The sequence below is a fragment of the Cygnus olor genome, chromosome 5, assembly GCF_009769625.2.
Source record: "Cygnus olor isolate bCygOlo1 chromosome 5, bCygOlo1.pri.v2, whole genome shotgun sequence".
Taxonomy (NCBI): domain Eukaryota; kingdom Metazoa; phylum Chordata; class Aves; order Anseriformes; family Anatidae; genus Cygnus; species Cygnus olor.
The window spans coordinates 23,294,930-23,305,405 of NC_049173.1; the positions used below are offsets into that span (position 1 = coordinate 23,294,930).

General features: G+C 52.0%; 1 protein-coding gene across 2 annotated transcripts; it reads left to right on the plus strand.

Moving 5' to 3' along the window:
- Nucleotides 1-2,029: 2,029 nt before the first annotated feature.
- Nucleotides 2,030-9,134, plus strand: ZDHHC22 (zinc finger DHHC-type palmitoyltransferase 22). 2 transcript variants are annotated; one of them, XM_040559601.1, is made up of 3 exons: nt 2,030-2,904; nt 7,136-7,263; nt 8,538-9,134. In XM_040559601.1, exons 1-3 carry the CDS (start codon nt 2,343-2,345, stop codon nt 8,565-8,567), a joined length of 720 nt encoding a protein of 239 aa, XP_040415535.1. In that variant the 5' UTR covers nt 2,030-2,342; the 3' UTR covers nt 8,568-9,134. The 2 variants fall into 2 exon arrangements, with proteins under 2 accessions (XP_040415535.1, XP_040415534.1); XM_040559600.1 differs by lacking the exon at nt 8,538-9,134 and having other exon boundaries at nt 7,136-7,965.
- The last annotated feature ends 1,342 nt before the right edge of the window (nt 9,135-10,476 follow it).

Below are 10,476 nucleotides of genomic sequence, written 5' to 3' on the forward strand. Positions count from 1 at the left end.
CTCTCCTCTTCTCTTCTCTTCTCTTCTCTTCACCACCCCTTCCTTCCTTCCTTCCTTCCTTCCTTCCTTCCTTCCTTCCTTCCTTCCTTCCTTCCTTCCTTCCTTCCTTCCTTCCTTCTTCCCCCCGCTCCCTTTGGCTGCAGCTTACTATGCTCCCTATACAGGCTTTCATGAGATGCCGTCCCTTCAGTCTAAGAGCTTTTCATTACATGAAAAGATTTCCGTGGTGTTTTTATTATTATTATTATTATTTATTTTGATGTAAGCTGTTAAAATATGGAGAAAACACTGCTTAATAATTGAAAGATAAAATCCTGGCAGGGTCACGTATCTTTATTGCAAGGCTCACTCTACTTTAAATTGATGAGTTGAGGGAATATTGGAGGATTTTTATTCTCAGTAGTCATGACAGGAGAATGAGGGAGGTGGGAGTGAGAGCTAGATCGGTTTGGAGCAGCTTTACCTCCAGTTCTGCCGAAGGTGTCTCTTAGTTGTTCGTCACTGCAGATCCAGTGCCTACGGGCTTGGTTTGCACTTGCTTTTCTTATTGCCACTGTTTTTCTCAGAAATGTTGAATCATGAAAGTTATCTGGTGGAAAAAATATTTCTGATAAAGGACCCTTGAACATGGTTGCTGTCACTGACCTGGTGCTGTTCCACATGCAAGAGACAAACACAGTCCCCTCTCCTCCAGGTCTCTCTCCTTAGACAATGCAACATGAAACACATTTTAATTTTGCTCTCTATATTCAGGCAAAGGGGGAGTCTCTCCTGGAGAAGCAGACTGTTACTGGTTGTGCTGAGAGGTTGGCCAGTAAGCCTCGGACCTACGATTAGTCTAAAGCCACCTTTTTCTGACTTTTGACCAGCGCAGAGTGTGCCCGTCTCCAGAAATGTTGTCTGCAGCCCCGCTGCCCTCTTCGCTCCCCTTCCCCTGCCACGGGTGGCTCTTCTGAGCAGGGGGACAGGGATGCTTTCCCCCGGAGCTGTGAGGGTGCAGCACGTAGGTGTGCGGGAGAGCGAGGGGCTGCGCACAGCGCCCGTGGAGACGGCACCGGGGCTGCGTGGGTGGGCACAGGGGGCCGAGGGCATGCGGCTGCCAGAGGGAGATACGTGTCTGCACTGCTGCCACCAGCACGCCGTGCTGGCCGGCCACCCAAAGCCCTTGCCTGGCAGCCACCCGCTCTGTGCGGGGGGGGCCCGCAAACCCAGGCAGGCCTCGGACCCGCGGGGACACCCCCCCGCCCCCCGAATTTCCCCTTGCCTCAGGTGCTGGCTCCAGCCGGGGCGTCCGGGGGGGCACCGGGGGAGGGAGCCCGGAGCCGGTGGGGCTGGACGGGGGGCGGCGGGGATACGGGGGGGACACGGAGGGGGGACAAGGGGCAGGGGCGGCTGCCGCGGGGGGCTCGGCGTGGCCGGGGGCGGTGGCGGCGGCTCCGCGGGTGCCAGACAGCCTCGCCGGGGACAAGGGGACCGCAAGGTGGCGGCGTGCGGCGGGTGCCAGACCCCCCCCGGGCCGCCGGGGCTCTGCAGACCCCTGGGGCTGCCGGCGGGGGGGTGCCGGGGGTGCCGGGCTGGCTCCGCGCTGCCCCCGGTCCCCCGGCCTTTCCTGGCTCCGCGGGGTGCCGGCTGAGCCCCGGGGGACCGGGGGAGCGATGGGGGAGCCCCGGGGAGCCCGGGCGGCCGCCGGAGATGCTCCGTGCCCGGCCGGAGCCGCGGCTGCGGCTGCGGGGCCGCCCCGGCTCGGTAGCCCGGCGCCGCAGGTTGCATCCGGGCGGCACTTGCCCAGCTGTTCGGTGCGTTTTCTAATTTCGTGCAGAGCAAGGCAGCGGTCAGAGAGGTAATCTGTAGATCCGTGGCTTTAAAGGATAAATTAGAGCATCGGATTTGATCCGTATTGCAGTGGATTAGAGCAACCTCTCCCCCCTCCCCTTCTCCTCCCCCCACCCCCCCCCCCCCCCCCCCTCCCGGCTCACTCCCCCCTCCTCCAGCACCACCTTTTTTCCTCTCATGCAATACCAAAACTGACCCTGCCTGGCAGAGGGACTCTGCTCGGCGAGCAGGCACACAGAGCCGCCGCTCTGCCCCTCCAGCCCCCGCAACCCGCCGGGGCCGGGGAGCGGCCGCTGCCCGGGGGCTGCCCGGGGGTGCCCGAGGGCTGCCCGCTTGTCCCGGGGCCGCCGGGGCCGCGGGGAGGCGGCGAGGCAGAGCTGTCCCCCCCGGGGCATTTCCCGGAGCCGAGCGGGGCCGGGGAGCCGGCTGGAAATGGAAGGATGAAGTGTGCAGCCGGAGCGGTGATGTTCGTCCTCTCCTTGCTCTCCCCTGCAGGAACGTAATCCGCAATGCTAGTTCTCAGGTTGCTCAATGTTGTTGCTCCAGCCTACTTCTTGTGCATCTCCCTAGTGACCTTCGTCCTCCAGATCTTTCTCTTCATCCCCAGCATGTTCAGAGACCCTTCCACCACCCCACTTTTCTCTCCTGCTCTGCTGCATGGGGCCCTCTTCCTCTTCCTCTCAGCTAATGCCCTGGGCAACTACGTCCTCGTGATCCAGAGCTCCCCTGAGGACTCGGGCAAGGGCTTAAACTTGGGCGAAGGAGCCGAAGTGGTGGCGGACTGGCTGGATGGAAGCAGGTCCCCTGGCTCAGCCCTGCCCAGCACTCACTTCTGTAGACTGTGTGCCAGAATCACCCAGAGGCATGACCACCACTGTTTCTTCACAGGGAACTGCATCGGGAGCAGGAACATGCGGAACTTCATCATGTTCTGCCTCTACACCTCCCTGGCTTGCCTCGACTCCCTGGTGGCAGGCATGGCTTACATTTCTGCGGCACTCTCCATGTCCTTCGCAAGCCCGCTGGCCTTCCTCACCCTCCTGCCTCACTCCATCAGCCAGTTCTTCTCAGGTAAGGAGCCCTCCCTCGGAGATGGGAGCAGGGCCCTGGGGCGGGGGACGTGCTCTTTCCCTGGTGTCTGCGTGTGGGGCTGGTAGAGGGGGGAATGGGCACATGGGAGAACTGCCTGTGTTCAACAAACCCCTCTTTGGTGGCAAGGGACAGTCTGCACAGGACTGTGCTTTGAAATTGAGGCTGGGACCCACTCCAGGGTACAGCTGCAGCCCTGTTTGTAATGTGTTAGACACTGGAAAACACCCCATAACCAGCTGGCCGGTGATGGAATAGGGCTGTCTGTTGTCCAGGGAGTGTTGCATTGAGACAGAGGAGGGAGATTTCACTCACTGCACATACTATAGGCGAGGGGAACCTTCTGCCTGTCCTACGGGCAGGGGTGGCAGGTCTGTGGGTTTTCATAACCTGCAAGTCTGCAGATTCCCCATATCCCAGCAGAGATATTCCCATCCAGGTCCACAACCCCACTCCATTCACCATCACCCATCTCCTGTCTCCCTTCAGCACAAACTTACTGAGACCTTGCCGTCCTTCCAGCACGGAGAATTTGGGTTCAGGCAACAAAGACCAAGTGGGGAGTTTATAAACGTGATGTGATCAGCCATCTCTTTCTTGACCTTAGACTGGGACACAGCTCCACAGAGAACCAGGAGAAATTCTCTGTGCCTGTTCTCTGGAAGAGCTCCGCAGCCAAAGCAAAACTCTCTTTCTTCCTTTCACCATCCCTCACCCTCCTGCTTCTCCTGATTTCCCCTCTCTTCCTGTCCTCCTGTGAATTTCCCCAAACCTTCCCCTTCCTCCTCCTGATTTTGCTCCCATAACTCTTCCCCTGCTCTCCCAGCCTCATCTCTCCACCTTTCAACATGCCTCCAAACTCTACAACCTCCTCCTTTTCTCTGTCCAAACCTAAGAACCAGATAAAACCTGAGCTGGGAGAAGTGACTCTGCAGACAGCCTAGACTGTTATTCTGCCCTGAAAGTGACAGCAGAAAAATGTCATTTTCCCCCACATGCAGCTCATGCCTAGCACACTCAGATCGGCTTTCGCTAGCCTAAAATAGGTACTCCATATATTTTAGCTTTGCAGATTCAGCCGAGCTCAGTAAGAAGGGCCCAGAGTCTGTTTTGGCTCGTGCACCACCACCAGAAGTGTTGATTATGAATCTGAGTGTGGGATCTCCATTGCTGGTGGTACAAGAGCCAGAGAAGCCCCAGCTTGCTTTCGGATTCCAGGCTGGGTTTGCAGGGTTGCCGTCTGAAAACAAACAAATATCTCTCTACTTGGCAAATGAGCAGATTTGTCATGGTAATCACCAAGAGACAATAAACATGAAATCCTGCCATGACATTTTTATGGAGTCATTTTTCCAAATAGAAGAATTTTTGTGAATAATGTTATCTTTGGTAACATTAAAAACACTGGGCATGATTTTCCCCAGTGCCTAAGCTCTGCTCGGCACATCAGCCTGGAAGGGGGAGCAGGGATGTGGGAGGAGATTATCAATGAATTAGTCCTCTCTGATTCTCTGGGCTCATCAGCACCGAGCTGGGTCCTGGCGTGTGTCTGAAGAGCCACTGAAGTGCCCCAGCTCTGGTGTCAGCAATTGCAGTGCCAACAACAGCACGTTGGCAGTGTTTGAGTGGGACACGACAGGGCAGGGAGCTTGGATGCCCTCAAGAGGCACCAGCACCCAGCTCCCACCCAATTTCTACTTCAGCCAGGGTGACAGCACGCAGCAATATGCAGGCAAGTGGTGTCTTGGCTGCTGGGGAGGAAGGGCCCTCTGGGCTCCCCCCAGCACATTCAACGTCCAGTTCAGGAAAGAGAAACAGCCTGGGAGGATTGTCCACGTAGTCTTTCTCTTATGCAGCTAACATAACTTGTGGGTTGTGGTAGGATCCAAAGAGAGCATTGCTTTAATAGAGAAAAAACTTTACCTTTCCTCTTCTCCAGCGTGCCCTTGACACTGGGGGAGGAGTGAAAGAGGACAAAAGGTGAGTCTGCTGGTCTTATGTCAACTGAGTGATTCCTGCTTCCATGCTGGGAAAATTTTCAGTTGGCTTGTTCTGCCCAGACTGTGCTCAGGCATGAAATTCAGAGTCTGACCCAGAGTCTATAATTTCAGTTTGTGATTCAGCTTTTCTGGCAAAGATAATGTATGGCAATAAGCTCGAGATCACTTCGGGTCAGTTAGAGCAAAAGTGAATCCAAGACTAAAATGGACCCTGCTGAGGAGGGACAAATGGAGAGTACTTTTGTAAATACAGGTCAGATTGGATCCACAAAGAAATGATAGAAAATGCTTTCTGTGGGTAACCTGAAAATCAGGTTAAAAAATCCACATATCTGGAAAATATGGCTGAGAGATGGTTAATATTTGCAAGGGGAAAACAAGGGTAATTACTTACTAGATGTTGAATTTCAGCAGCTCATAGAAATAAAGCTTACGGCTGTCTTCCAAAGGCTCTAAAGAAAATAGCTGTCTCTCTCTACATCCCATCTGAATGTCAGCTGCAGAAGGGAACACATGCCTGTCACGCTCAGGTCCATCAAAAGAAGGGCAGAGAAACCCAAATTTGGCTCTGGACTTCCCATCTGATGCCCTAAGTTATTCCAACAGAATTGGTCTGAGGATTTGTCATCATCCTAGGGGGGTTGTTCTCCCCGTGCTGTATTGCACACGAAGCCCACTGAGCTGAATGGGATCTAATGAGAAGGGAAAGATGACTCTGCATTTAGAATGAAAATTGAATGACTCCGGTGCCTTTTTCAAGTGAGAACAATCTCTGACAGCTCGAGGCCCTAGCCAGTGTCCTTACGAATCATCCTCAGAGGGGCCTGCTGGCTGAGCCCAAAGCTTGACTGCCCATCATGGGTCAGCCCCAGCCGCTCGCTGCCCACACTGCCAGCTGGAGAGGCTGGGATTCACGGAACACAAAGCCAGGTGACACCGCCTACCATGGCCTTCTGTATAAGAGAAGCAAGAGGTGCCTATCCAGCCCCCCGTTATTGAATTTAAAACCTGAAGCAGCCGTGCACACCTACTCTGGCATGCAGTCCCTGCTCCGGCAGCACGTCTCTCCTGGGAACTTAGGGGGACTCACTCTGGCGTGGGGCGACCAGAGCTCACACCAGCCCTGTGCTCCTCCGGAGGGAAGGGAGCACGCAGCAGCTTTTTCATTTTTAACCTCACAGAAACTAGAGAGATAATACCGGCTATTTGTACACGTATTGACACATATTTCATTTTCTTTGTGTGCCTGTGTGCAAATACGGGTGTTTAATAATATATCAATATACACAAAATATCTGTGTACTCAGTCATATGCACACAGAGAGAATATTATTTCAATGGGTTTAGATCTGCCTACACACCAAAAGGTCACTCGGTGATAACTGCTATTATACTTATTCTCCAGAAGGAGCTCTAAAATCATTGCCGAGGAAAGGGCCCACAGAATATTTTTATATAAATACATTCAGCATAAACATACACAACAAAAACTGTTGAATTAAGAGTTTTAGATCTACAAAATATTTGGAGCATTCTGGCAGCAGCTTTAAAAGAGGAATTTGGATTGCATTTTGAAGTTTTCTGTTTCAGTTTCTTGTGTTCATATGCAAACTGCATTTGCACGATGGTAGGAAAGTCATTACTGATTTTTTTTTATCATCTTATGTATTATGTATATATATCTTATATATAGAATAGGTAGGTAGATAGATAGATTATACGTAGGTATAGTGATGAACTCCAAGTCATTCTGTCTAGTATTAACACACACAGTAAGGCTTCTGGAAGCATCTACATGCTGTCAGACCCACATCTCCTTTCAAAAGGAATCTAGGCTGTCCAGATTCCCTCTGATCAGCAGGCAGACCCCTAAATAATTTAAACATTCTTCAAAACAGAGCTGAATTCTTATAAATACATTCACTTCTGGCTGAGTTTGCCCCTGCAATCCAGATCCTCACGTTAAGAGCAAAGGGAGAAGTCTACAGAGACCGTCACCATGTTAGCACCTCCCCAGTGGGGTTCATTGAATAATGGCACTACAAAGAAAACAATTTTGTGCAGTTAGAGTAACCACCCTGCATTTTTCCTAACTTGCCACTGGTACGGCTGCTAAACAGGGCCAGCCAGCTTGTCGGGGCTGTATGTGACGCTGACACGTGAGGGGTGCCTAAAACCTTTCTTTGACTCTCTCCCTGCCTCTTGGTCTGCAGGAGCTCTCCTCAGCTCTGAGATGTTTGTCATCCTCATGCTCTACCTCTGGCTCGGGATCGGACTGGCCTGCGCCGGCTTCTGCTGCCACCAGATGCTGCTGATCTTACGCGGGCAGACACGGTACCAGGTGCGGAAAGGGATGGTGGTGAGAGCCCGGCCCTGGAGGGAGAACCTGCGGGAGGTCTTTGGCAAGAGGTGGCTGCTAGGACTTCTCATCCCTGTGCTGAATGTGGGAAGCGACTACCGTAGGCAGAAAGGGAAATAACCCTGCACGCGCGCACCCCATGCAGGCAACACCTCCCCTGCTCTCCCCCTGCCTGTGGGATTGCCGAGGAGCTGGGCCACTCCATCCCTCGGCGCCGTGGCCTTCGTGGGAGGAAGGGGCTGGCAATCAGGCAGAATCAGCTCAGCGTAGTAACACGGAGATCACAAACCACGTAGATGAAGAGATACCGCAGCTTAGTAGCCCCATCACTGCACCTGTGAACACGGCAACAGGCTTTGAACGAGCAGAGAAACCGGCCAGGCCCCCCCGCGGCACCCCAGCCCCCTCAGCCGCCCCGCGTGCTCCCCGACAGGCCGCGCAGGAGCTTTCAGAGGGCCTGGGCTGCTGTGGTAGCTGCACAAACAGCCTCTGCTCCTCAGGACGGGCTTGCAGGGTGCCTTTGGCTCTGCCAAACTTGAGGTAACTTCCCAGCACTGAGAAGCCTTTACTGACAGAGCTGCGGTGCAATTGAGCCACCGTAGGAGTGGGCGACGCACCTGGCTATGGTGGCATGCAAACCTTCTCTCCACAGGCTAGGAAAGCAGGAGGAAAACAGAGAGAAATCTAGCATTTCTCCACTTCTGCCTCGACCTGCTCCCTGCGCAGCCTGCGCCAGGACTGCAGCTCTGCTGCCTACTGTCAGCAGTCCTGTGCCTGGGGACACCGCCCAGGCCAGGCTGCCCTCCTGGCAGGGAGTAGCAAGCAGATAAATCAGCCTCCAGCAGCGAGGTGAGGGAGAGGAAACCAAGGTGAATAGAAAGGCGATGTCTGAGAAGCCGTATCATCAGGCTCTGTGTGTGAGGGAGAGAGAGAACCACATACCTGGTGAGGTGCCGAGGTGCCAGGAGCCCTCCAGGTGCGCCTGAGCCCCCTGAACCATTAGTGCTGTGAGGAGCTCAACATCGCAGAGGACAAGGAGGTTTTCCAGCTGATCAGCACACTTCACCTTGCACTAAAACCAAAAAAAATAAAAAATAAAAAAAAATTACCTCAGACATCCCTGCCACACCGTATTTACTAGCTCTCCAGGGCAATTCTCTCTCGCATTGCTGCAGAGGGGTAAATTCATCCGTGTTATAACTCCATTAAGGAGGTTAATGGAATTACTACAGGGATTAATCAGCCTAATGTGTCAGTTGTTTTCCAGCTACAGCAACAGCCCCTGAGATCAGTGCTGAGATCCTATGCTAATAGGTGCCTTAAGAAAGGATGCCATGACTTCTTGACCAGGATCGTAGTGCTGGACTGACTGCCCAGCATCTGCAACAAGAAGCCACTGTTTTGGCAAAACTCATCGGTTTATGTGGGCTGGGTAGGAATCCATTGCTTCTCTTTAATAAGCTGGGGAGTATGCTGATAAGCCGTGAAAAATGTGTTTTCCTTCCTCCAAAATGCTCTTAGTGCATCCCAGATAGAGGAGCGCACCTGCTTGTGTTCTTGCCTTTCTCACGAGCCACAGCAGAGGCACGCAGTCCTATAGGCTTTGTAACCGTCCTTCACCACTTCGCACTCGCATACACGTCCGGATCAATAACAAACAAAGTCTGTTGTGATGAGCAGAATAACCATGAAAATATACTGAAAAAAACAAACCCTAGCTGAATAATTAAAACTCATAGTATATAAGCCCTTCCGCACTGTGTGTTCGCATGAATGCACCGTTGTTTCCATGTGTAATATGCTGTATTTTCACTAACAGTGAACAATAAAAAGTGTTTTGACTTTTTATGTTAGCTGTATCATGCTTTTTAACAGTTCATTAGATGTCTTTGTACATGGCAGTAGCTACGTTTGTCACCACATACACAAACGCTTTGAAGGAAAAAAGTCAGGATTTTCTTATTGGTTTGCCAATAATACATCATATGATTTTAGACAAGTCCTTTCATCCTTTCTACTTTAATGTAATGACCCAATCTAAAAATGCATCTAATGAGCAACTTGGACAAGCATTCTAATTGCTATTTATAAATTACACTACAAACCTCAATGGAAAGCTACAGGAAAATTAAGGTATTATTGTTGCCCACAAACAGCATCTCAAAGTAAATTATTTCTTATTGGTAAGGTGGCACCAAGGTGAGCAGACAGTCACCTTGTTGCTGGAAGCTGAGCCAGCATTTGGTGCCATGGACATCTCGCCTTGGACAGCCTCCAGGATTATTCTCGTTCCCCAGACCGATTGATGCAACTTCTTTTTCAGATATTTCTAAAGGCAACAGGCTCCCAAGATTTCAGCCAGCAGCTTCCTCACATCAGCAGAAATTGTTTTGACATCCTTGCCCTCTGCTGTTGGCACTTGATTGATGCTGCCGTTTGGGCAGCTTGTGACACTTGGAGCTGCTGCCTCCGGGGGTGAGCTATTTGGGGGCTGCACGCTGGGAGGACATGGCCAGCTCACGTTTTTGGTGGGACAGCTGCAAGGACAGCCCCCATGTAGGCAACAGTGTTAGCTGTCCATGAAGCCTGCTGCCTCTTCACACCAGTGCTGGGTTAGAGCTGTCTGCCCTCACTGCAAAGTCTCGCTCCTTGCTGAAGCCCAGAGGGATCCCAATTTGAGCAGCCACAGCACGGTTCTCCAAAATTATTCTTCACTCAATTATGCTTCCCCAGGAATATTCAGACACCTGTGCTCCTGACTGCAAATCACTGTGTCGCCATTTCATGCAGCTGAACACTTCCTCTGCAGCAAGCAGCTGGATTTCAGCAGCAGCGGTGGGACTTGCCGATGTATGCAACCTTTACAGTTATGATCCTTTGGGATGAAAAGAGCTATAAAAATGTAACATTATGGTGACCCTGCATATTGGTTTATTTCTCCGTTCATTCCCAGCTGTGTGCACTGCCCTGTTTGGGGCAGAGCAGTAGTTCTGCAGGAACAGCTGAAAGAAAGCAGCTCTTTATCTATCCAGCTGCCCTGACATCCCTTCGCACTCATACCTGTGCATTCTCTTGTAGAAATCCTTGGGAAGAAAATGTAACAGCTCAACAGCTCCGAACAGAACCTTTGCTCTTAGCTATGAATTAGTAAATGAAGGCTTAGCTTGATGGCAACATCACAAATTCTTGGCTAAA

Excerpts from the sequence above, each read along its gene's own strand:
- ZDHHC22 (XM_040559600.1), top strand. The coding sequence starts at position 2,343 with ATGCTAGTTCTCAGGTTGCTCAATGTTGTTGCTCCAGCCTACTTCTTG. Across the intron at positions 2,905-7,135 it reads CATCAGCCAGTTCTTCTCAG|GAGCTCTCCTCAGCTCTGAG; the intron begins GTAAGGAGCCCT and ends CTTGGTCTGCAG.